A 27,697-nucleotide genomic window follows, 5' to 3' on the forward strand; every position below is an offset into this window, starting at 1 on the left:
CATAGAGTTTCTAGGAGGATTTCACTAGCCAGTGCCGTAGGGACTGAGCCAGCCTATAGATGCTGAGGATTAAGAATCTATCAGATGGAGGACAGCCTAAGGACCTGCCAATCTGAAGGTTCGCTGGCCTTTCTCCAGGGTATCTGTTGCAATCTTGCTGCTGAAGAAGGGACTTGAAAGGGCTATGCACCAGCCAGGTCTCATACAGGAAGACAGGTGCAAAATGTGTTTTTTTCTGTTTTTAATAAGCAAAATGGTATGTATGAGTATGGACATGTGTAAGTTGGAAAGCACTGGACTGGCACTGTTGTCTTTTAATATTGATAATCACCGATGTTTTCCTGCATCAGTCATCCAGGAAGGACAATAATCTGCTTGTTAGACATGTTATTTCTGTCAGCCCAAACTCTCCCCAATAAATCTCATAAATGAATTTTAGCTATTACTATAATGCTTACATGCTTTATTAGTTTTCAAATAAATGCTTTGAATAATAATAATAATAAAAATGCTGGAAAGGTAGAAGTCATAAATTAAGAGGAAGTCTCCATTAGGAATGGCATACGACCATAACATGTCCTTGCAGAAGTGGTTATCTGGATAACTTATTGAACTATTCAGACAGTCACTGAAAAGCATTGGAAGATGGACTGTCATTTGAATCATCTACATGCAGCATATAACATCTGCTGCAAAAATGGAAACTAATTTTGTAGGGGATTTTGTTGCTATGTAATAAGCAGAGCTCTGCACCACTGATTTGTGAGAGTGTCAGCCAAGACAGTCTAACAGCCGCTTTCTCTTTCACACCCAGGCAAACATTTTTTTTCCTACTTTGCTCTTATTAGGGAAGCCTCACAGATTCCCTCTGTTTTTAACACAGGACAGAGCCAGCAGCATCAGACAGTGGCTACAAAGAGCATGTAGTCTCTTCCGAACTAGCTTCTGAAAGGTGGTTGTGCTGTCCAATGCAAACAAGTCTATGCTTCTTCCACAACTATAGGCACACCTTGTAGGAAGTTTTAATCTTTACTATTACAGCTTAAAAAAAAAAAAAAAAAAGTGGAAATAGCATTAGTCAAGACACCACAGAAATGAACCCCAGCCCACTCCTCTTGTGCCCTGTGGCAAGTGATTCTCCAGTGTGTGGCCACAATTTCCATCACACAGCTCAACAGAGATGTAAGTGTTGGCAGCACCGTGTTTGCGAAGGCAGAGCTCCAGTTCACGCTCTGGGATGGCTTGAAGGCGAGTGTCCCCTGATGAAGGCTGGCTTCCTCAGGCATTGAGGCAATGTGGGGGCTTCCAACACAAATGCTCACAGGTGAGCTTTGTTTCAGACGTAAGGAATACAAGTGATAGAGTAAATAAATATATTTTAAAAAATAATCATTATTCTAATGTTATATTCTGTAACATCTGGTTATATCTCTTTGTAGCTGGCCACTACAGAAGTCAGTTACACTGTACATTTCCAACAGGATTATTAAAATGATCATTCTGTTCTAGATTTTTTTTTTTTGTATAATCCATTGCATTTAGGTAATCCAAGAGCACCTGGGACTGCGTGAAGGTATTTTGTATTCTGTGACATTAACCAACCAAAAATATTTTCTAAACAGGCCAAACTCAGAATTGATGTCATCCAGCATTGTTTATTTTGGAAGTTGCACCTGTTAATTCTCAGTTGGAATGTGGCCCCTTGGCTTTGCATCTTAAACATCCCTATGTATCTCAGATATGGGAGAGCTTTTGGACAGACCCTTACCATCACATCATTACATCCCTTCTGATGATAGAAAACTATGCCTGAACAGCTAATTCCATTTTATTTAAGCACTCTGCTGACTTTTCAGTGGGAAGTAACTGTACAGCATCTATTTCATTTGTTCTGTTGTTGTGGCAGTAAAGACAGAAATATGTGCACACATTTTCACTGAAGTTATTGCACACACTGATGATGTTATTGAACACATATGATCTAATTTATTAATGAAAAACCCAGTATTTCTCAACAAAAGCTGGGAAGAGGAGTCACAGTATAAATATTTAAGCTATTAATTCAAAGACTTTTAAGGAACATGCAGATGATACTGGAGTATAGGAGCCAGGCTTTGTGTAAGGCTTGCTACTGTGGATGTTTGTGAGATTTCTCTACTCTAAACCACTGAGCATCCTTACAGACAATAAGGGAGCTATTGAAATACATCATCAATTATATAAGACTAGGTACTTAAATATACAGAAACATATGTACCGTTCAGTACTTTTGATTTTATTAATTGTCTTAAATGATGATATGCTTAAAGTATGCCAATGATGTGCATTTTCTGCAAATACTGAAATTCTGCTTGCATCCAGATTAGAAAAAATGAGACTTCAATCCAGTTGCAATACTGCAACATGTTGTCAGAATATGTTTCATTCAGAAACATGTTGACACTGGGATCTTCAATACCGCTTAGCAGCTTTGGGCATTGCCTGCCTGGTTCTGACCATACCCCTTGCTCTTTCAGGCAGACTGAAGCTGCCCCAGCAGCAGAGCTGCACACATTTTTATTTTTATTTTTATTTTTATTTTTATTTTTATTTTTATTTTTATTTTTAATTTTTTGAAAAGCTAAAAATCCATGGCATACGATGAATTCACTGTTTGCAAAGCAGGTGATCCTATTTGGAAATATACTCAGAAATAAAATGCTCAGCTCTCTGCCAATGAAAGGTGTTGAATAGGTGGGTGCACTCTGGCCAGAGGGCATTCAGCTCCACAAGTGATGTCTGGATTGCATTTAAATCCTTTCCCTGTTACATCTGCCTCTCCCTTCTTTGCCTCTGGAGGTGAGGAAGGCACAGGCTGGGCAGAGAGAGAGCAAGCAGTGCGGATGGCACTGCTTGTGGTGTGGGCATGGTTGGAAACCTAGTGTCTGGAAGCATGGCTGTTGGGGAACTTGGTGTGACCTGGAGCTTTTATTTTGGAGATTTTAATGTTCTTTTAGCTGTACAACTGGTTTATATGCCCTGCATCCGTGACACACTGGTGGATCTCACTTAGGTTTCACATGGGCTGCATTTAAGCAAGGGGAGTTTATTTGCTGCATGACTCCCACCAGCCTGTATGCTAACCCTCATCAAGTCACTGGCCATTTTCTACTTCTGCCCTGTGAATTTTCATCCAAAAAAAAAAAAAAAAAAAGGAAATTTGGGGAGTTCTTCATTCACAGAACAGGTTGAATCATGATAGCAGAAATATAAGTGCTCTAAAACCATTTCCTCATAGTGCCTCAGTCCTGATCACTTTTAGAGATAAAAGGATAATTCAATCATCATTTAGTTTCTTCTCCTCTGAGACTCCCAGCCAGGGATGATTTATTGAAAATTGTCATGATAGCTGTTATGTTTCAGACATTCGTGGAAAGGCTCTTTCATAAGCGTAGCCAATTCACATGGGCAAGAAAATGAACTTTATTTTAAAGACAGGTGTTTTAAAATATGTATTAGAGGAAAAAAAAAAGACATTTGGATTTATACTGAACAGCTATTAGCTTCCCTAGACAGTCTTTTTTTTTTTTCTTTAGTAATGATTGCCTATCAATTAATTATTTCTAGCGAAAACATTTGCTCTCAAGCAAAATTCTTCTGATTTCATTGCCTTTACTGCAATCACTGCTGCAAATCTGGCACACGTTAATTCCAAATTCCAGGCTCAGTGATTCACTTTTTTTTTTTTTTTTCTTCCTGTGGTAAAGTTCAAACTGACCTTAATGAGAGTTTTGCTTCAGGAAGGGATGTGGAATTTATTCTTTTGCCATTATTACATGAAAGTTATAACAGTAAAACCCGTTCCTTTGACAAAGCAATTAAACCCATGAACTTAGAAGGCATCCAGCTTGTTAAATGCTAATAAGTGAGTTCAGCATGGGTACCAGCACGAACCAAGTATCAGAAATTTTCAGGGAATAAGAGGTGCTATGAACGTTGTTCTTTGTTTTTCAAAGAGATGAGGCAAACGTGGCATCTAAGATAAGCAAAAGAAAAATATTATTATCTGAAATATAGAGAAATGCTACTAACAAGTACTCGTACTCTCATTAATTTTCAACCAGCTTTCTTACAAGCTACTGTGCCTCCTGTACCCCTCTTCTACCCACAGCTCTGCAGCCTTCTCTGGATGCTGTTTCAGGCAAACAGCACGTGAAACAAGCCTGCAGCTGTGACTCCTCAGGCATCGTATGCACAACGAGGACATTCATGCAGCCGGTAAGTTACATTAGGGACGTGAAAAATAAACTCGTAAAGCTCAAGCTTTATGAAATAAGCTAACGCTTAACTGTTCAGGAGCAGAAGAACTCCCCTACAGACAGCCGGTCTCATCATTTTTTCCATGAGAGTGACTGTTTTGTCTGCCTGAAGCATCCTGAGCTGGCCAGCCTCCTGCCAGGCACAGCCAGCGGGATGCTTCTCCGTGCAGCAGCCAGCAGCGGGGGCTGAGCACAGCCGAGCCTGATTTCTCAGGCTTGCACGGTGACAGATGTGAGAAATACAAAAAGGCCCCAGCACGAGCAGCCGGTGGGCTCCGCTTTGCAAATGCGGGCTGCGCTGGTCCCGTTAGCGCAGCCCAGAGGGTGCTGGGAGGAAAGGAGTTAAAGGTTTCGATTCGCAGGTTTGCACTGCCATCCAGTGCGTGTTTTCTGTCACTGCAGGACGAAATTGGAAACGGCACACTGAAGCAGCAAGATTTCTGGTTCGCCAGAGGTGGGTAGTTGAGATTTACAGATTTGAATGAGACAGAACATAGGTCCACAAATAATTAATTGTAGTTCTTTATTTCTGGGTGCTTTTTTTTTTTTTTTTTTTTTTTTTAGTAATTAAGACCTTTCCATTACAAGTTTTTACTCTGATATTCTTTAAGTATCCATAAAACAAAAATGTATTACTTCTATTAGTATTGAGCAAGTAATTAAAAATAAAATTTAAAACATCCTATAAGAACACAATACACAAAAGCACAACATCCTCACAAATAACTTAGCAATACTTGAAAATTGAAGTAGTCTACTATTTCTCATCAGGAAATACTTAACCTACATGCTAGTGCTCTGGTTTGGATTTGTAGTTGTCTTCCTTTCCTCTTCCTTTCCTCTTCCTTTCCTCTTCCTTTCCTCTTCCTTTCCTCTTCCTTTCCTCTTCCTTTCCTCTTCCTTTCCTCTTCCTTTCCTCTTCCTTTCCTCTTCCTTTCCTCTTCTTTTCCTCTTCCTTGTCAAGCCAATTAATTGAGTCATACCTATTGCTTGTGTCATCAACTTGGGGAGTTTATAGAGTGCTTTGGAAATGATGTAGTATAAAACATTCACCAAAAATCACTGCGTAAACTCCATGCGGACTTGTTTATTTTATAACTGGCTTATTTTCAATTTTCAATGGAGCAACTTCCAGTATTCTTTAGTTCCTGATATTTTACCAAAAAACCTATTGCAATAACAGCTATTTTTCCCATCCTCTGTTAGTGTTTATAAAAGAGTCTTCAAAGCAAAAGCAAAATATTTGCCTGGTTACATTGTGTGTGTGATACCAGTCAGGGCTCCCCCCCCAACTTTTACAAATTAAGAAAACTGAAAAAGAGAGAAAGAGATGGTTTTGTGGGCACCTCCAGATGAGCCGCAAATGTTATCGTCAGGCTGGTTGGTGATGCCTCTCCCCAGGAAGGTGCAGGCTCCTGGGAGCACCTGTGGTGGGGTCACCTTAGCCTGCACGGTGATGGAAGGAGAAGGGACTTTGTGTAGATGGGGAAGAATTTTAATTGCCACTTGCAGGACAGCACCTCTGTCTGCTCCCTGGAGACAACCCGAAAAGTGCAGGAAAGAATTCAGGGATGGTAAATACACCGCTGAAATGTCTTTGCAGATAAGGACTGACTACAACTTGATAATGTTTTCATTTGTTCAGAGCAGGCATTTCTTGATTGAAGTCAAAGACGAGCTAGAGAGCTCACCTCCTAAGCTCTCCCCTCATCACACTGATTGGCTTTGTGTCTCTTTCTCCAAAACAAATCTCTAATTAGTAACTGTGTTTACATAGAAACAGTACCTTAGTAAATACAGCCTGACAATCCATCCATCCTGTGGATAATATTTATGTAGACACAGTTGTCTCTTCCTGCGAAGCAATTCAGATTCTAAACATTTCCAGTATCTCATGAATTTTTAATCATCATTCTTTTTCAAGTGGAGCTGATACCTCGCTAGATATTAAAAAGTGTTAAACTGCTTCTTCACTGATGAGAGTTTGTTTTATACAGCACAAAAGAGACAGAAAATGCTAGCCAGACTCAGTAGCATTTAACACTGAGTTTGCACTACATTATTAAAAAAAGGAATCAGAAAATAAGTTCTAGTCAGGGCAATTTAACTTGTCAGTAATTAAAATAAGATAGCCCCTTTGTCCTTTTGCCTGCTGCTCTTTAGTTCTTTATGAGTTAAATGGGCTTCTCTGTTCTCCAATTTTCCAGCTCAGGCAAAGAACTTAAAACACAACGTAAACAATGATTCCATCACTTCCTGAATTTAATTCAATGTATGTGTATTTAATTCAAAATCAGGCACTTCAAAGAGTGCAGAGTTAAGTTTAAAGATAAAGTGTAAGCCTTAACTCTGCTTCCCTTCTGTATGTTAATGCCAATGTTTGGGTAGCAGAGGGTATCTCTAAATAACATTAGAAAGGTGAAGCACAGAGATTTTCAGGCCGCATCATCAATTTTTTATCCACTTACAAAAATTTGGTTGAAATACTGATAAAGGTACCCATCAGGCAGTAGGAAGACAAGTTCACCTGCCTTACAGAGAGGAAGAGTTAGTGTTGGCTTTAAAAAGATGCTCCATGAAACTTCACAGTAGGACACTCCTACTGTACTTTATATTAGGAAGCTGACATAGCTTTCTGGATTACTATTTTTTCAATGGTTTGAGTCTTAGGTGGGTATAATTTCTTGAAAATTGGAAGTGATAAATTATTCAGTTTGTTAATAATGACTTTCCAGATGGGTGTAAAGCACTTTCTTGCAATAGCAGGAATGGCACTTAAGATTAAGTAATAGCATTACTTGCGTATTTCCTCCCACATTAATGAAGTTATATTGCCTCTTCAACTTGATTCTGTGACAAATTTCTGTAACAGAAGCTTAAAGCTGACATTAAATTCATGTTTAGGTGTATAAATAAATGACTTCACTTTAGAAGCTATGAAAGACAACCACAGATGTTTATTGTTCCACAGTTTGGAAAAAGAGGCCACATATTTAAGCTCTTGGCTTTCGTTTTCTACTCTCTAGAAGTTTGGTTTCTTGCATTATCTCCAGATATTCTGCAGAAAAGGTGATGTAAATCTTGCTAATCTCACATCAAGATGACTTCTTTTAACACAGATTTTGCATAGACAGGTATATGTCTCTGGGCAGCAAAATCTTGGCACTTGCTGTTAAAAGCTCAACCACCGGAACAATACTGACACCCTACAGATCTTTTCCCAGCTGCATACCTGACTACACTTGAGAAGAAATCCAAACTCACCAAAGAAATGATCAGACTGTGTGATTAACTCCTATTTAATATATTTTGCAAAACAGTATGGAAGCAAAAAAATCACAAACTTTAATCTTCTTTCTTAAGTCAGTTGTGATTGAGCTAAATAATCTATAAATTCTCTATCCACTCAGAACTATCTTAGTTGTTAGGGGCACAAATTAAAAGCCATTCAGCTTGCACATCTCTAAGAGGGCCACATTATATTCTCTCCCCTTCCTAATACAAATTAGGAAGTGGTGGGTTTGGATCTTTCAAGTCCCACAAGCTCTTCCTACAGATCCAGGATCAGGTTGGAGATGATCAGTAAGAGTTAAATTTTCTGCTTTTAAGCTGAGTCCTTCATTATAGATGTCTGTCATGAACTTACCTGGGGCCATTCCTTTGCCTACATGGGTTACTGGAGCCTTCAAGCTCTTGCAAACAGTTTAATCAAAATGCCAGGAGAGGTTCCGTGCCCAGACTGGAAAGAGCATTATTGCTGTTGCCGATTACCAGTGGTGATGGTATTGCATTCTGTGTAATGTATGGGTCCCATTTTTCCAGCAGAACAAAGATGTATGTGAATTTACCATGATTTTCAGGGAGAATGTATTTGCCATAATACAATATAGCATCCAATCATTCCCCTTGGACGGTAATCACAATTTCCAGCCTGTAAGCTATTCACAGAAGACATGCTGAGTCTGCCTTTGACATCTCTCACAGCCAATGCTTCAGTCCCTTCTAGTGGGAAAACAGCAGAAATCAATCAACAGGAAAACATCAGCAGGTATTTTGCATGGCAGAACCTGTGCTGGTCTATTAACCGGTTTTCAGATCATACCACCCTTGGCAGGCACGGTTCCCTGGTACCAAGTATCTCTTGCTACCTGCAACTCCTGCTTTGGTTGCAGCGAAGGGCCAGGAGTTACACAGTGTCTTCACAGTCAGGTAGGTGCCTTGGTGTGATCCAGGCATGTGATATATTTACCATAACATAATGAGATAGTTCTCTCCTTAAGTTCAAAACAGGGAGTCTGGGGCAACTATACTGCTTGCATAAGGTCCACCTAATGCTGCATGAATGGAGGAATGAAGAGAAATAAGAATTGCTTGCTATCAATAATCCTCTGCTTATGGGCATACTATTATAAAATCACTTTTATTACATTATTTGGTGTTGTGCCTATCTTACTGAGATCAAGAAGAATCCAGCCCCTCCCCGGTACAGAGCAGCTGGTAATGACACTTCTGTCTTGTGCTGACTCCTGCCAACATCTCCTCCTCAGCAGAGCTTTTGGCCTCTTTGCTGGAGCTCCTGGTGCCTTCTCCCCAGCAGAAGGCACCAGGTGCCTTCTCCCCAGGTGCCTATAGCACCTGGGCAAGAATCATGGATGGTAATAGGAGGGGGACACGGGGTGTCCACAGCCCCTTGAGAGCCTGGAGGGCAGGCTACCACTAAACCTACGTGTGGTCAGCGTGAGGCAGGAGCATGTACCTGGCATATGGGGTAGCCCAGGAAATAAAAATCCTCCGTGTTATATGAGTGTCCTGGGAGCAGAGTAGGAATTTACATAGAAATTCCCATTTTCTTTCCTCCATTCCCCCCTTTTGGCATCCAGACCATCCTGGAGTGCCTGCTTCTCTCTAAAGCTAGACCTTCTGTCTGGCAGGCACTTAAGTCCAGGCAGCTCCTGGGGTCAGCAAAGCTCACAGCATGAAGTAGGCAAGCCTTTGGGTGACTTTGCATCTGCAGGGCAGCCCACGCTGTGCCTTTTCTGGCCAGGCTGGAGGCACTCAATCCACTCTCGCCTTGTCCACTTGCCTGTGACAGCTCTGTGCAGTCTGCTGGAGCAGCTGTTTCCCAGCTTCCTCCAAAACAGCAGATTTTCTTTAATCCTCCTGGAAGCCTTTGTCATCTCAGAGCCAAATTATCATAACACAGATTTCAAGTTATGGCTTGAAATCATTTTCAGGAATAGGAAGGGCAAAATATTTTGCTGCCAAAGCAGAGTGCTGGGCTACCAGGAGAGGAACACCGGCAGGGAACAGGGATCTGCCCCAGCCCACTCCTCGTTCCTTGAATCATACTTCCCACATGTCAAGCTGTAAAGGTGGTTTTCTCTGATGAGAGGAAGTTGTGGGCAGGGTGTGCTGTGAAGGGCCTTTTGCTTTGAATTTACCCCTCTCTTTGGTCTGTCACAGCTCAGATTTATTAACCTCTGGACGGACTTTTCCGAGGGAGAAAAGCACTTGAAGGGTTCTGGGGAAAATAACAAGTTATCTAAACCAGCTTTTAGTAGCGAGTGAATGTTTATTAGAGGCAGACAGGCAGTTTACTGAACTTTTTTTTTCCTCCGATGATAAGTGATAATTATTTCCAGAGTACTTTTTCAGAACACTTGGGTGGTGCTTCTGAGCTAAGGAGACAAAGACAGAATGGATAACAAGTGTGTGCAAAAAAGCCCAGCAAAAAAAACCAAAGCAGCTAAAAATTAGAAAGGCCCTTTGTAGTACAGTACAGCTGTTAATAAAAATCTTACTTAGCTGTCAGATGTAGTTCTGGGTGGGATTATCGACTGGTTTCATTAACATACCTCCTTTGAGAAGCTATTTCAAATTCCCCACCGCATTTCCAGCAAATACTGCATCAAAGGTGTTTGTAGCGTAGAAATGCATTGGTTTGCCGTGAAGAAAAAAGGATCACTAGAAGTAGGGTAGGTAGCAAGGTGGGATGCTGGGATGTGCAAGTTATTAAATGCTATGGATGAGGAGAAGCACGGCACTGCTGACAGCTAGGAGTGCCCCTGCCGCCCTCGGGGTCAGGAGGTGACTTGGTGCTCCTGAGGGGCCTGAAGGGAAGCTGCCACGAACACAATAGCTCTGCCTTAAGCACAGCAGCCCAGACAAAAGCTGAAAAAACATATTCGGTGTTCACTGGGCATTTACTTAGGTGCAGGATAGCAGAGAGCTTCCATTCAGACTTTGTGTATTTGGTCTTTCTTCAGTTTAATTCTCCCAAACCTCTGTTTTTGCCGAAGGCAATTTTTTCATCAATAGGCTGTTATCCACAGATGGCTAGATTAACGTATTCACTTTGTGCTACATAATCCCAAATATTAGTATTCTCCATTTCTTTGCAACTGAAACACTTAGTCCTTAAGGCAATTCTAATTCATGAAAGTTGTGGCGAGAGAAAATAAAATTTTAAGTTGCCTGTAATCACATCTCTGAGTATTTTCTGGGTATTTACAACTCACTTTTTTTCTTGCATTGCATAGCAAGCTTCTTGTTTTGTTTATTTTGGAGCTAATTTTAATTAGTAAAACAAATAACTGTGAGGTATTCAGAAATCATCCTTCCTAAAGTTTGTGCTATCTCTGCCCTCCATTCATGTAAATTTATAGCAGTATCAAGTTAATTGTTTTATAATATAAAAGTATTGCCTGCCATTTTATTTTGTAGTGTTACTATTTACATTAAGCATACATGACATAGTAGCGCTTGTAGTTTCAGTCGATGGATGTGGGCTATGGGGACTGTACAAATGTACATGAAAGAGTACAGTGCCCTGAAATGCTTTCATTCCTGCACAGTTCTTCGCTCCTTCAGGATCTTACCTGTACCATGACATTCCATTTTCTCATTGGATTGGTTTGGTAAAGACTAAGAAATTTCTAATCTTCCACAAATAATACCTGATACGCTCAGTGTAAACGTCCAGCATAGTTATACTCGCTTAGGAAGCTGAGATTCTCATCTAAAGGCATAATCATTCAAAGCTCATTAGAAACCTAGGTCAGGAAAGAATTGTATTAGCAGTGGTATATCTTGAAGCAGGGATCAGTCTGATTGTCTGGTACTTTGTACCAACAGCAGTGAACTGTGGAAGCAGGAGTGAGAGGAAACACAGTAATCCTCCTAGAAGAGGTACATACTCACATGAAATTGGAGGAGAGTCGGCTTTCGCAGGGATGGGCACTGAATAACCGTGATGTGGTCCTGCAGACAAATGCAATGTATACTTTTCTGTTACAAGTTGTATACAGATGTTTAGTTAAGCTATAATAATTGAGGCTGATGATATAGTCCAGGGCTGCACCTCAATACACATACTCTAGCCCTTGTAGAACATTTTGATGGGGATAAATGCGTGTAATAATGAACTGGCACTTGCTCGTTGCATGGATGTAAGAAAGTACTCTTCAATCTGTTGGAATTTGATGAAATGGTTAAACTAATTATAAAGCTGAAAACTGGTGGGATTTTATGTTGCGCAGATGCTCCTCTTTCCCTTTCCTTTGTACTTGGCTTCCAACTGGTACTTGCGATTCTGCACAGAGGATTCCTTAACCTGACCTCTATGATTTTAGAACAAATGACACTTTGGCTCTTGAAATTTGTTGACTTTTCTCTCCACAGATGTTTTGCTTTCCTCCTTCTTGCCTGTCCTGAAATTTAAGAAGTTCCTGGTGTGAGCAAAGGACTGATCTGTTGGAAGGGACTGATGTGGAGTGTTATTTATTTGTAGGCTTGAAGGCCTTTGATACCATTTTGTGGCAGAACATTTTCATTTTTATCTCCTTGACCTGGGTTTTTTTCCTTTTTGTGTGTGTTTTGAGTATAAACAATGTTATGCATTCTCAAGTATAACTAATAACTCTTGAGTTACATTGTAAGAAATTGCTTTATTTTATTTTATTTATTTATTTATTTATTATTTTTACAAAATATATAAATTACCGTTCTTTTCCTGAATTTCTTTACCCTGATCAATAACCAAGCTGCATCCTGAAAGCTATGAGCAGCTCCCCCCGACTTGAAGAATGCACTTGCAGCCTAACTTTGCTCATGCAACTCATAGATAGCAGTGCATTTTGAAATGTGGTTTACAAAACAATACCGCTCTGAGCAAACTTAGCTTTTCCTAAAAAGTAACCGGGATGTGTTCTCAGGGGTGAGACAGTATATTTTGACTGAAGTTCCCCTGCCCCAACCAACTCATTTTGGGCACACAGCTCTTTGTTTTGGAAAGTGTGGTACCTTGCTGCAACTCACTTGGGGTAGTTATTAAGGAGTAGCTGTGCATATGAGCTGTGTGACTGATGACCCTTAAAACAGGGAAGCCAAACGTGAATGAAATCTTAGTGAAATACGTAGAAACGTCTCATCCTTGAGGAATTCCCATCCTTAAAAGGGGGAAGCCAAACGTGAGGGAAATGTGAGCGAAACGTGTCGAAACTATCCTGAGGAATTCCCACACCCAGTTTTTGCGTTTCGTGCCAGTTTCCAGAGGCAGCTGACGGTCCCAAAAGCTGCGAGGTCTTGCTGCAGGACCGGGGGCGACCCTTCAGCTCCCGAGGCGCAGGGACGAGCCCCCCGGTGCACAAACATGGCTGCACGGCCGCTCCCACACGCGGCGGAGGCTCGGAAGGGCTCCGCGCACCCGGGAGGGGGGGGTGTGTGTGACACCTCACGACGCCCTTTTGGGGTTTCTCAGGCGCCCCCCTCGGGCCGCCCCAAACGGGACGCTCCGACGGGGGGGTCGAGGAGGGTCGTGGGGCGGGCGTGGGCGTGGGTGCGGGTGCGGGGCGGGCCGGGGGCGGCGGTGGGGAGGGGGCGGCTATAAGGCGGGCGGCTCGGCGGGGCAGGCAGTCCCTCCCGGCGGCGGGGTGATGATGATGATGGTGGTGGGCAGCAGCGGGTGGCGGCGGCGGTGGCTGCTGCTGCTGGCTCTGGCCTCGCTGCTCTGGGCGCCGGGGCACGGCCAGCCCCGAGGTGAGGGTCGCGGAGGAGCGGGCGTGGGGTGCGCGGATCCAGCTTGTTCCACCCCCCTATCGGGGTTTATGGGGTGCCCCCTGCCTGTGCTGGGCACAGCGGGTACGGGGGTGTGGGGGGCTCTTTTCCCCCTCGCTCCTCCATCTCCGTGGCTGCCGCAGCCCTTTCTTCTCCCGAAGCGGCGGCGGCGGGGGCCACTCCACCCGGCCGCCTCCTCCGGGCCGCCCACTCCCTTTGTGGGGGCCGGGAGACGCCGAGAAAGGGCCGGGGGAGGGAAGGGGGCGCGGGAGCTGCCCGCTCCCCGGGGCCGGCGGGGGGGGACCCCGGGGCAGCCCCGTCCCCGCGGGAGATGGGGGGCTCGCAGCCCCGGGTGCCCCCCTGCTGGGGAAGGGCCGTCGCTGATGCAAACCGGCTTGAGCCCCTCTTCTTGGGGGTGAGAGGGGATGAACAGCCCCCTCCGGGCGTGAGGGAGAGGCTGCGTGAGGATGTAACGGAGCCGATTTACCGAAGTTTTCTCTCCTCGCACGTGGTACCGCTGCGGACGGCTCGGGGCGGCCGCTTTGTTCCAGGAGCAGCGCCCGGGGAGTTTGGCTGGCGAGCAGGAGCCGAGCCGGGCTCCGCACGGGTCCGCCCGGCTGTGCTGGGCTGCCAGGTACAGCGCTGGAGCCACCAGGTGCTCCTGCTCGGTGTGGTTCTCCTCCCGCTGGAGCCAGCAGCAGGACCTGCGCCGAGCGCTGCTGCCGGCACGGCACGCCGGTCCCCAGCCGCCTCGGGTCTCTATTGAAACCAAAAGCCGAGGACGGAAAATGGTTGGAAGGCATATGTTGTGCAGATGCGTGACTTGGTTTTGTTTAAGGTGAAGTGCGGCGTTCAAGACGGATATAGCGCGTGAGATTAGCATCTGGCTGTTTGCACGCTGCAGTAAAAGCAAGTGTGCTTATTAATGTTATGTGTACAAAACCTCATCCTCAGCATCAAGGTGACAAAACCAAACCCAAGTTGCTGAGTCTGTGTATTTCAGCCTGTAAATAAATATACCGTGTCTTGTCTGCAAGAATTTACTCTTAGAAACAAATGAAGAGTGGCACAAAACTTGCACTTCACTGTTGTTTTTCTAAGGTACCATCTGTACATCAAAAAACTCTAATTCACTATTCACTCATATTTATATATGCATGTTAGCACACAGTTTGAAAGGGTAAGAATTCTTCTAAAGCTGGCCAAATATATCTGAGAGAGCCCATACCTTTTCTTCCCACATAGAAATTTACAATGATCGCATTGCAGTAATCTGCTTCAGCTTTTGTAAAGAGTTTAGTGCTGGTATTCCAGCTCTTATGTAGCAGCTAGTGGTCAGTCATCTTGATAAAATACATATTTTTATCTCAGTGATTGAAGAAACGAGTTTATTGGAACGTACCTAAGCCCCCCTTCCTGGGGCTATTTAAATTAATTACCCTATATTTTTTCTAGTTGAAAGATTAGGTCAGGAGACCATTCCTCCTATTAGATTAAGTTGATAGATTTTTTTCTTTTTTTTTTTTTCTCAGCATGAGAGCACAGATCATCAGAGGAAGCAGTTGGTATTAAACCCCCCTGGTGGATAAATGCCTTACAAAAAAAAACCCACAGAATTCAAGATAACTGAACCTAAAACAATGTGAAGAATGTGATGCAGATTAGAATAGCCATGTTGCTTTTGCAGAAAGTAAACAACTGAAGTTTAAACTTTAAGCATTGTGACAATGTAAAAAAATTGTTGTGTTAACAGAAAAGTTTCTTGGACGCTGCAGGAGCATTTGAAAGTCTTGGGGAAAAAGTATCTTGGCTTGCTTGCGGAGAGTACCTTGGTAGAACCCTTTCAGCATTTCCTGTTTTTGTGTTGGTGCCTGCTTTTGTCCTGTCAGCAGATGAGGAAACAAGCATACAATAGTTGCAGGGGTCTGTCAGAAAGTGCTGAAGTCCATTCTAAGAAAAAGCAACGTGGAATAGTAAAGTTACTGCAGCAACCAGCTTTAAAGGTTAATGATTGGTTCTTTCAGCCTAAAGATTAATATCTACATACCTATAAAATTTACTTGGCATTTTAATTGCAGGTGTGTTGTTGAAGTATCGCCATCATGTTGAAAAGTTGGGTCTGTATTTTCAATTGAGTCTTTTGTATTTAATAATGGGAGTTATTCTTTGTGAAGCACATATCTCTAGTGTCCAGATCCAGACAAGAGCTGTTGTACTACCTCAGAAGCAAATAATCATTTCAGAGGCTTTTGTAGCAGCTTTGCTCCACTGGAATGCATTCTTCATTATTCTGAGTGTAAGAGCGATACAGGTCTGCAAAGTGGAAAGGGAAAGCAATTAGTTGTGCAGCATTCCCTGTATTTCATAAACTTGATTCTGCCACTGTCAGATGATTTTTCTACAATTAAAAAAAATCTTGCTACTGTAAATGTGTGGCAACGATAACTCTCAAAGCTGTACTAGACAAAATCTCCTTGGCTGTATCTCATCTCAGTCTGTTCTGTGAGCTGGTGTGCTGTGGCAGCCTGCTCTGTTGTTCCTGCCTGGGGTTTCGGAATCAATAGGCTTTAAGTGCTGGTGTTCAGGAGACTGAAGGAGCCCAGGAAGGTGCCTTGGGTGCCTCTTCTGGGCAGAGCTGAATGCAGGTATTTCACATGCTTATCACCATTTGGGTTTCAAACCTACTTTGATTTAAGAATCTGGTTTAGTAAGTATGTGTAAGTTATGGCTCTAATACACAAATCATGACATTATGTTCAGCAACCACATTTTTTTTTCTGAAACATAAGTGATAAGGTTTACTTATAAATCAGATTGTTAGAGCACTTGCTCAGGAAGTGGGAGACTTAGGTTAATCTCCTTAGCTTGAGATGGTTTGAACCCACGTCTCCAATTTCTCAATAGAGTGCCTTATTACCAGTTTGCTATGACAGGTAGTGGAGGGGGAGGCATATATGAAATCCCTCCAAAACTGTTTGAAACCAAGACTACTGTGTATCCAAGAATGCAAGTTTAAAGGGTGCAGAAGGAGAATGGGTAAGAGAAAAAGCTGATGCTCTAGTTTAATTGGCACAGCACTCAAAGATGGAAGGAGAATCAAAAAGCTGGCCTTCTCATTTTTATCTATTTCTGTTGCAAGCAACAATCACATTTAAATCCAGTATGGAAAGTCTTTTTTTGTATCCTTCTCCACCCGTTTTTACTGGGTCACTTGGCAGGATGGCTGTGTATCCCACTTAGTGCAGATAGACTTCCTGGTGCCTTGTTCAGAATGATGAGGTTTACTTTGGAGCTGGTGTGCTTGAATTCTAGGTGTGTCTGATTTTGTTAGCAAGACATTTGAGTCTTTTTTTTTAGATCTGGCCTTCAGCCTGCAAGCCTAGATAGGTAAACCTAGGTATAGTTCTAGTTGCCTCACTACATCCTCGTGTTTCATGGGATGACATACAATTTCCTCATACGCTTTTGAAACTGAGAGCCAAACTTCTAGGATGTACTAGGATGACAATAAAACTTTGAAGAAAATCTTCTTAAACTTTCACGATGAGCTGGTCACTTCCTGTATGAAATGAAACATTATTTCATAGAGAGTTTAGAACTACCATGTGGTATCTTAGCAAGTAAAGCTTGTTTCCACCAGTCTTAAAAAAAAAAAACCACAAAACAACAACAACAACAAAAAACCTATGTGCCCCACGTGCGCCTTCATGTGGGTTAAGTAGCAGGGCCACAAGGTACTTATCAACTGTCCAAGCTCTACTTACCTTGTCAAGCTATGTGATAAGTCTCCTCTTCACACACACAAAGGAATAAGGTGGGGCAACCCCAGTACAAAAATCAGTCCCTCCCAGGGCTGTCCGATGATAGCCATCAGCCCATGGGGCCAGGGTAACACTCATCACTGTGAGGGAGCTATGGGAGAAGTTCTCCAGGTAGTGACTGTCTACTGGGGGCTGTGGGACTCCTTGTGCAATGCAGGGGAAGAACATTTTGCAACTGGACAAAACTTATTATGGGGAAGAGCCTCAAAGGGGAAAAGTTAAGGCAGGGAAAGGAGAGGAGGATCCGGGAGGTCTGAGAAAGAACAAGTATGGGGTAAAAAAGAGAGATGAGAGGATAACATGTTGGCTGTAAGCAGATTGCCAGTCAGCATGCTTGTCTTGCTGTGCCCTGTACCTCATCAGTACAGTCTATCCTGTCTTTATTAAACTGTTTCTAACTGTTCTGGGTGAAGGGGTCTCTATGCTCAGAGTGTGGAGGTGGAAGCGTCAGTCCCTGGAGAGGGGACCACAAGTCACAGGGACCTGCATGTCTTGGGTGGCTGTGGCTGGACAGACCAGAAAAGGTGTTTGTTGTTTGATCACACTGACATACAGAACCACACCAGGCCAGCCAGCAAGTAGGATGAGAGGCTTGGGAGCAGGTATCAAAGCAGCCATAGTTCTAGGATGGATACTGAAGAGACCAGAGGGTCTGCAATTGAGCAGCCAGAGGAACCAGGAGGCCCAATGCTACTGGGAAGACCATCTAGACGTTGACCAGGAGACCCATCTTCATGAACGAGCATCTGCGCATGAGTCAAATAGAGATGAGAAGAGCCAGGGCCAGCTTCTAGGTAGGCTGAAAGTCCAGGCCAGTTACTGGAGGGATCCACAGTGCACCATCAAGGCTGTTGGCTTTAGAGGCTTGCATGCCCAGGAACCAGTAAAGGGGGAGACCTGGGATTCAGGGTCTAGATAGACCCTGGGCCAGATAGATAGGGCCAGTTACTAGATAGATTGAATGTCGAATTTTGTAGAAATTCACATTGTATGTATATGAACATATATATTTCCACTTAGACTTTGTTCTGTATAGTGCTCTAACCAAATTCAATTTTAGGTTACCTATCTGCCAAGTCACCTCAAATAGAGACTGCATTGCATATGCCCAGGAATGCAGCCTTTTCAGGTACTATTGCATTAAAATGATAAGGTTCACTAAATTCATAATAGGAAATACAAATATATTTTGGAAATTATTAACGAGAAATGGGGCTTGATAATACTCAAAGAATTTGCAATGTAAAAAGAATAATGTAAAAGGTAATGGATCTTGGCTAGGTGAGAATTTTGATGATTGAAGCCTGACTGGAAGATGGGACAGAAGAAGAAAACAATGAGAAATTTCAGTTTTTCTGGTGGTGTGCAAAGAACATCTTGGACATTCTGTGGAGAAAACGTGCTTGGCATTGATTGGAGACTCCTAGATCCCAACTTCGCTTTCCTTTTCCCCTCCCCCCCCGTCTTTTAAAACAAAGTTAGCACCAACAAGCCACAGACTATTTCTTCTTTTCTCAGAGTGCAAAGGTATGTGACAAAGAAAAATCCCATGAAAGCAGGCTAAATAGACTGAAGATTAAGATAAAAAAACATTTGTCTGTCATAAATATTTCCCCTATTCCCTGAGGGTTTAGAAAATGCATCTCTGGAAATTCAGGACTATCAGTGTGTTGATCAGTTGTTGGTATTTACAGCACTCTCACACAGGATCTTCAGATGGAGTATGCCTTCTTTGTCTTTGTCTTTATTTTTTTCTAAAGGGGTTAGACAGCTGCTGTCCTCAAGGCATCCTATTCTGACCAGAGAAATAGCATGTCGGAGAAGTGTTGCAAGGTGAGATTGGTTAGGTTGCAAGAATTGTAATTTCTTAGTTGGTATAAACCTTAGGTGCACATCAATCAAACCTCCCATTTACGTATGTTTTTGGGCATGTGAGTGATATCCTAGAGGCTGATCCTAGGGCCTAGGGGCACTGTATGGTGGGTATAGCACTTTGGCTCTGAGTTTTGATGTGAACACTTCATCTGGTGGAGTTGTGAGTCAAAGCAAAAAAGGTTAGGAGGTATGTTTGTGTTCATTCCTTTGTAGTTAAATTATCTCTGTAAGAATCACGATTGTTTTAACAGCCATGTGAGTTCATAGGGCAGCTGGAAGGGGGGATGCATGGCAGTCGCTCACCTGCTGCTTGGCCAGAGCCCTTGCCTTTCTGCAAGCAGCCCAACCTTGCAGGCTCTGTGAAGCGCTGGCTGATGTGTGGCAATGGCCTCAGCTAATTTGTTCTGTCTTTTCTGCACTTTTCCTACCGGTCAGCCCCATGAAGATCTGCTACCACTTTGTGTAAACCGAGTAGATTTGAGCAAAGCCGATAAAACAGGAAGAATTAACTTGTTAGCTTTCGATGAATTTTTAAACTACCATTTAATACAGTAATGACTATATCAGAGATATTCCCTGACCAGTTCATTTTAGATTCAAGTCTCAGATTTGAAATTGTTTTGCGAGCATACAGTAATTCCTTTTCCTGAGCTCATTTATTGTGCTGCGAGTTCCAATCCCCCTCTTGATTCCCGCATGAGAATAAAGGTTAAAAAGCTGTTTAAGAAACAATCTGCTTGAAGTGAAAACTTTATTTTTCCCTTGGCTTTGCCTACATTTTTGCTGTTCTGTTTTGCTGTAAAATGACCTTGAAGATAGGCCCGTGTCCACTGTCTTCCTTTATCATTTTTGTTTGTATAAGATTTTATTTGCTGAAGGGCTGCAGGAACAATGCAGAACACATACAGGTAATTTGAAACAACTTCTATAGCCTTGATTTGATTATTGGATTTTTTTTTTCTTTTTCTTGTAGACCTGATTAAGTGGATAAACCCTGCTGCTCCTCCACTGCCTCTTCCCCAGGCAGAGCTGCTGCTCGGGGTGTGGGAGGGTAGGATCAGTCCTTACCGACTTCTCAGTTATTCTGAATCCATCCCGGAGTATCCAGACAAAAAGCATTTGAGTGAATTGATGAGCATCCAGCTCCAGTAAAATGCCTGGGCTTGGAAAGCCAATTAATCAACTCATGTCTTCCCTGTTTCTGCTTTGCTGAAGGGAGGAAACCAGTTCCTGAAGTCACTGCTAACACACTGCTGAAGAGCCCACTATTTTTTTTTCTAATGTTCCCTTATAAACTTTTCTCATTCAAATGCATGAATTTGTAATGCACGTTTTGTAATCCTCCATGCCGCACCATTCATATATTTTACTTGCCTTTCTTGAGGTCTCTTTTGTTCATATCTTGCTCTGTTGTAAGAGAGGAGGCAAAAAAGGGTTGTAACTGTCTGCTAATGCCTGTAGTGATTAGATTGTTTCTACTTTATTTGCTCAGAGGGGCTAGATAGCAGAAATTTGCAGTGAAGGTTCTTTGAATTATACGGGTCTGTGGAAACCCTGGTTTGAACTGGGGTTGTGAAATCCATGCTGTTGAAATGTCTAGGATTCCATCCATTTGCTTTAGCCTGTGGAGTCTCTAAAATGCATGCTAAATGACTTCTACCAGAAAATGCCCTTTAAAATATGCCAGAATTTAAGTTTTTGATGGGAATAGGAGGGATCAAATTAACTCCACTGACTCTGGGAGAATAGCTGTGAATTTACATTTAACTGCAGACAATTGTTCATTTATTCCTTCAGTAGTTGCTAACTAATGCAATGGTTCAGTAAGGCATTGAACTATGTTCATTTTAAATTGTACAAGTTGTCCAATTTGCATTTACAGGGTAATATATCTAATTTACAAGATGAAAATCATCTTTACAAATGGAAAGCAAATCTACCGTTTATCTAGAACTCCATGACTTGTGAATAAAACTGGGCACTTTCAAAGGCTTATTTTTTGATATTAACAATAAATCTCATCAAAAGTTGATCGCATTTTAGAAACCATATGTTTTTTGCTCATGCAAAAATATGAGCTTGTTACTGAAATGGTCATTTAGAAGTAAACATGAATTTGAAGCTAAAACTGACAAATATCAAGTCCTATGACAAGTTATCTTCCTTTAAGTAGGTTTACAGCATGTCTGCCAACATCCACCAGAAGTTTATCATTGCTAAAGGCATGCAGAAATACTAGGGTCAAATGGGTGACCTCTCTCCACTTCACAGTGGTCACACAAGGGACAACTTAATTTCTTTTGTATTTCATCATACTCTGAAGGGGGCATTTCTAATGGGAGAAATGGCTGCAAAGTGCAGTGTAGGCTTTCTGGGAAGTGGAGGAAGCTGTTCTTTGCAAGCAGTGAGAAAGATGTATGGGGCTGGGCAGGGAGCTTCAAGCTGAATTGCATGTTGACTAGAGGAGAGCAGATCTTTCCGTAGTGATAACAGATAGCGTATGATCTGAAGGCACCAATGAAGTAGCAGGTAGAAACCACGACTGCTGGTCGATAGCTGAATTCCGTGTGTCTTGGCGTAGATCAGAGGTTGCCACACTGATGTTTACTCCAGCAATCAGTAAGGTTGCTCAGAAACTTTATTGCAGGCACTTGGTGTAAGGATCTGCTACTGCTGTGCTGCCACTGCCACAACGAACAGCAGGAACTGAAAAATGCAGGCTTGGTTATGGCTGGTAGGCTGAAAATCCTGCTGTGGTAATAGGAAAAGAGGGTAAGAAGGGGCTTCTCAGTGTCAGGATGTTTGCCCCCAAAAAGAAAAATCCTTGTATATACCCTGTAATATTAACAGATGGTACAGGCTCTCTCTTTAAAACTTGAGCAGCCCTCTTCATCTTGTCTGTTCTTTAGGACAATGAGAAATACACGCTTCCCGCTCTGCACCTCTTCCCAGATAATTGCCTCACTTCCCACAGTAAATCAGCAGAAATGTTTGGGGTATTTCAGGGTAGGATCCAAAACGTGCTTTGCAAGCTGTAGTGTCACAGTAGCATTGCTGAATTTTAAATTAAAGGACTTCAACTCTCAAGCCTGGTCTTCAGACTGTTTGATTTTTCTTTAAAAATTACCCTTTAGGCTGAAATGTATCATTCTTGTTTTCAGGCCAAAGGCAAAATACTTTTAGGACACTTGATTAAAATTCCATGTGGCTGGCTGAGTTATTGAGCATTGATGGTAATACAGAAGAGAACTTTTTTTTTCTTTTGCAGTGTTGTTTTTTCCTCTCTTTAATTTTGTGTCCTTAAAATTACACTTTCAAGAATTTATGCGGTGTGACACAAATGCCTTTTGTTTTATAAGGATGTTTACTGTAAAATAATGAGGGTTTGAAAGTGGTGAGGGCTTGAAACATAGCAAACGTGGAATAGGTGAATTGCTGTTAATATTTTTAAATTAGAGACGCAAGATGTGCCCTGTGTATTTGTTAATCTGTGCGTAAAGACAGGGAAATGTAAGTAAATTAAGGTAATTCACAATTTTACTTGTTGCCTAGTGTAAAAAGCCTGGGGAAAAAAAGTAGCAGGGTATGTTTTACTTCTTGCAAAAAGCAGGCCACCACCCCTATAGCATATTAAACAGTTGGTTATAACTGAAGAAAGCCCTGCAGAGGATATTTCCCAATTAACCATTTAAATTGAAGATGTGAAATCTTGTCAGTAGAGATAAGGGAATGACAAAGTTTTGCATGTCCTAAGCATTGTACTAGTTGTAAATCGTACCAGCTCCATCCAAGGTAGAGGAAAGGTGCTCCCTTCCACCCAGGAATATCTGGCAGTGATACAGGGCTGTATGCGCTCTGATAATGGCTTTGTGCTTGTCTGAATGAAAACATTTTTCTTCTGTGTTTAAAAAAACACGTGGCTCTGTAAAACCAGAGAGCTGGTAGTTCAGAGGTGCCAAAAACTCTTCAACTTAAAATAGCTTTTGTTAATTAATGGAAGAAGTCCACTTATTTTAAACAAGCACTTAATTTCATCTAATGCAGCTATACACAGTAAAATTAAGGTAGTGCACTCATATTAGGAAAGCAAAAAATGCCATATATAAATTTCATTTTGATATATGGCTGGTGAATAACAAGCTTAAATGAAAAAAATGCATTTCAGAGTTACCCTGAAGTGCTACTAGTTGTTATAAGACTTGGTTTATGATCACAAGGAGGTGCCAGCAGCCTCAAGGGATCCTTATTTATGTTTATGTGGGAAAAGACATAGTAACATTTTATAATGTTTTGATACTAGGTCACCATATAGAAATGACTGGGTCTACTATACCTTTAAATTTTTTTTTTTCCAATCTCAGACCTCTTAAAATTTGCAAGTAATAAATATGAATTTAGCATCATGAGAGAACTAATAGATACTTGGGTCATAACTTCTAATTTATTATACTCAATATGAAGCCTAATGTTGCACATTTATGCATGCAAATTTAATTAGGGTCAAACCCAGACATGATTTTCATTTACAAGGAAGACTGTTGCCTCAGGTTAAAAAATGATTATAGAAGAGAAGCACATGATGAGCTGTAATTTCTTGAGGTAGTCATAGTAAAAGGTAGGAAAGAAGGCTAGCTTACATCTAACATCAATAGGAACAAAAATGTTCTGCTTCTTTGAAACTAAGACACATCATAAATGGTGAATGACTGAGGTCCCTAATCTTTGGCATGCTGATCACAATCCCAGTACTACTGTCATATTTATCTAAGCTAATGTCTCTTAGGCTGCACGTAAGCAAATCTAACAAGACACTAAAATAATTGTATTTTCTTTAGCTCTGAGTGAAAATTGTTTCCCAGATTAAGGTGACTTCAGGAAAAAGAAATAATGTGGTGCTTAAAAAAAATCAAAACAAAACCGGAACAGCCCCCAAACCAATAAACACAATGATGCAGACTCCTCAACATGTGGAAAAAGCTTTTGGTGAACAAGAAAGAACTAATTTCATGGTCTAGCAGGTTTGTTGTTCCTTGGCAGCCTGCCCATCTGTCAACTGTTGGCTCTTTTACTTTGGTATAAAAACTGTGGCAACTTCTAGGCAGATTCTTGAACAGGCCAGCACGATAGGAAAAAAAAAATATACATACAAGACATGACTGGACACAAGAAATATAAGTTATACTTTAAAAGTGCAAGATATATGTAGAAAGTATTCACAGATTTCTCAACTTTTATATTCAGTCATGCTGTTCAACGCATGAACTAGCATGAAAGCTAGTTTTCTTCCTCCTGTCTCTTAGTTTGTTCTGATGAAAGAAAGCAGATAGTTAATGCCACGTTATTTAGAAATTTCTGTTTAAAGTTTTTGATTATCTTTTTTATTCCCAAGAATGCAAAAGTCAATTTTTTTTTTTTGCCTCTGATGTGTGAGATTTGTGGCAGACCAAGCCATAAAGCTATAAAGCCTATTGAGGGCTGTGGTTTTAGCTCTTAAAGCTATTATATTTCCCAATGTTTTTTATTCCCTCAAAATGTTGAGTACTTTCAACCTTAGACCAACAAGTGTGACACACACTCATTTGGGCAGCAAGGTAGCTCATTTGTAGGAATCTCTGGATGCTTGCTCAAACTCCTTTGGTGTTATGCAGTTGCATGCTGCCCCATGGCTTTGCATCCTAATAACTCTACTTCCAAGTGGAGTACATGCTCATTGCGACAGAGTTTCTATATGATTTAAGTCTGTGTTTGCAAGCTCAGAGCATGAGGGATTTGTAAGAGAAGATGAGCTGTTGTAAAGTTTTCATTAGCTATCTTGTTAGCACTTGACTTCATAAAGCAAAGGATATTATTATAATGTTGGTGTTCAGCCTAAACTGGTGTCTAACCCATCTATGGTGTTTAAAACCATGCTTTGTGTAATAGTGTTAGTTACTGTGTAAGAGGTGACAAAATTCAGTACCTGTGGAGATGCGTTAGTATTGCTTGGCTGCCTTTTTTTCTAAGCGTTTAATTTGGAAGTCTGGGTTTCTTTCATTGTAGGACTTTTCCAGGGAGTGTAGTAACTTCCTAACTTTAACTCACCATCCTCTGATACTATATATAGGGAAAGTTAACATCTTGCAATTAAGACTTAAGTAGGATCAAATGTTTTCTCGTCTCTTTCTTTACTGTTAGTCTTCCATTGCCTATTATATTTACCATGCTTCTTATGCTTTGAAATGTAGTATTTTATTAGAGTTGAGACATTAGGTTATTTGGGGCAAATTTTCTTCCTTATTCAAATTATTTACTATGTTTTGGCCATCAGTCTGGCTATCTGCTGTGCTGAGTATTTGAAGGAAACCATGCAAGTTGTGTCAGACTTGCTTTTAATCTTCACAAACTCGAGAGAGAAAACTAAGGTGTGTGAGGGAATAGCACAGCTGATGTTCATTCGTTATAAAGCAAACTTTTGCCTCCTGTGTTTCCAGTCTGAATTTGCAAGCATGCATCTTTATTAATTTGCAGTGTTATACTTTTTTTCCAATACTTTTCTGAGCCATTGGTTGTTAATTAGCACATCATCTAGCCCAGGGGAGACCTCAGTAGTCAAATGCTTGTTGCTGCTAGTGCTCTCAAATTAAGGCTCTTGTTAATAATGCTGAATGCACATAAGCAACAGCAGAAAATGTTTGGCAGAGAAGCTCTCTGTTATTTGGGCAGAGGAAAGCACAGAGTTTGGTCTTCTCCAGCTTGTTTGTGCCCTGGCAGCTTGCAGGGTTCAAACAGAGTATTGCTTACTGGTCACCTTAACCATTGTAGTGGTTTTTTGTTGGTGTTTCTTCTGGTGTTTCTGTTGAATTGTTTAAGTGTGATTTGCAAAAGCTTTACGGAATCAGAACTATAAAATAATCAACAGATTTTTCTGAAATCAGGGGTTTATGAGCATTCAGCAAATGCCTGTAAAGTAGGCTGTTTCCTAGATAACCTGAGCTCATCTCATGGGCTGGTGTAGAGTATACGTCTCCATTGTGACTGAGTAGGAAGCAGTACAACAGAAAAGGATCTTTACCTTAGCATACAATGCAAACTGAATTGTAGTGCCTTGCAAAGAAAACAAAACTTATTCTGGGGTGTGCTGATGACACTGTGAAGAATTCAAGAATTTTTTTTTACTCCAGTTGGTGCTGATGAGGTCTTAAGAGTCACACTGGAGAGATGCAAACTGCCAAGAATTCAGAAAGATAAGAGGTTTAGGAAATTGACTGGAAAGACTGAAAGGCTTGTTTCTTTAGTCTGGAAAAGAGAAAAGTATGTGTGTGATAACAGCATTTCAGATAATCAAAAGCTGTAATCAAGATCATGACAGATCATGAGTGGAGCAATGATGACTAAAAATTGGTAACTTTGCAAGTGATAGAGCACGCATGTTGAGGAATACCTCTCACTGGAAGCTCTTGAGAACAGAGTAGACAAATTTAGTACATTATTGTATTCAAAATGGTTTGAATTAAAGTCTCACTGAGTAGTATTTCTGTGAATGACATATTAGTCAGCTTTGCTGTACAGCATGAGGAAACAAGGAAAACAGCTTCTAGGAGAACGTCTGTCATGGCACTGAGGATTAATTCTTAATCTGAAATAATCTTATCTAAATACTCCAAATTAAAGTTTGTAGAGGTGCTGCTAATAAAACTATACTCCTTGGTTGGCTCATGTATAATTTGTGTTGTACTAGGAGAAATTCTGCTCTCTGTAGAGCTATAGGAAAATGAGTGGTCAGTTTTCCGAATGATTTCTTAGTGGCTTGCTATGTAAAACCTGCGTGGAACTTGTAGTGAAGCTTTCAGCTTTTCCTATGGGTTGATGCTGCTGCTAATGCATATTTTCAGGCAGTGTCTCCACAAAATGGATTATAAGGCAGGTTGGGTGTTGCACAACAGATTTCCTGCTGACCATAAGAACAGAGAGTTAGTGCCTTAAATCCAGCAGTTAGAAATTAGGGATTTAAGCCAATTTATGTTAGGGAAATCAGCTCAGATTTTCATTGTGATTACAGGATAGGATTCTGATGAAAGTATGTAGAAAAGGTTAAGCTAGGGACATTTGCTGTTGAAATAAAATGAGAGTAAATCTATTAAGAAGGCAAAGAATCTGAACCCAAGCCTGATAGTTCCAGGGATTTTATTTAGTAAACTGACTTAGTCCAAAACTTGAATAGGACAGAATAACTGAAACAAAAATCTGTGCCATTGAAAACTGGCTGAGAATGTTATAAAGAATGTGACCTCAACTTCTGCAGTGTAATACTATCACATTTTATACATTCCAATATTCTGTGACATTTTATTACATTTTGTTCCTAGTCCTTTGTGTTTTCCTGGAGTGCATCAAACTATTCTGAACAACTATCACTATGTCCTCTGTAAATATTTTCCATAAATGAATCTATTGCTAGTGAGCTAACTTCAACATTGCCTGCTTTTTATGAACCACTCATTGCCTCACATTTTTTTAAAAACACTAACTTGCAAATGAGATTAGACCCCTTCAAGTATTTCAATATGAGAAATGACACAATAAAAAGCTCATTGTTACTGTATGCATCAGCCCTTATGTTTAAGTTGCATTTACTCTGTTCACTTGGAATTACTTCTTTATTACCAGATT

At 41.3% G+C, this 27,697-nt stretch overlaps 1 protein-coding gene across 1 annotated transcript in view; it reads left to right on the forward strand.

The window, feature by feature from the left end:
• Positions 1-13,183: 13,183 nt before the first annotated feature.
• Positions 13,184-27,697, forward strand: part of LAMA1 (laminin subunit alpha 1) — a 108,021-nt gene continuing 93,507 nt past the window's right edge. The window contains exon 1 of the mRNA XM_080579362.1: positions 13,184-13,334. Within this exon, the coding sequence (XP_080435488.1) occupies positions 13,232-13,334 (103 nt within the window). The 5' untranslated portion in view covers positions 13,184-13,231. The remainder of the gene's footprint in view (positions 13,335-27,697) is intronic.

The sequence above is a fragment of the Anser brachyrhynchus genome (assembly GCF_964034855.1).
Source record: "Anser brachyrhynchus genome assembly, chromosome: 2".
In the NCBI taxonomy this organism is placed as follows: domain Eukaryota; kingdom Metazoa; phylum Chordata; class Aves; order Anseriformes; family Anatidae; genus Anser; species Anser brachyrhynchus.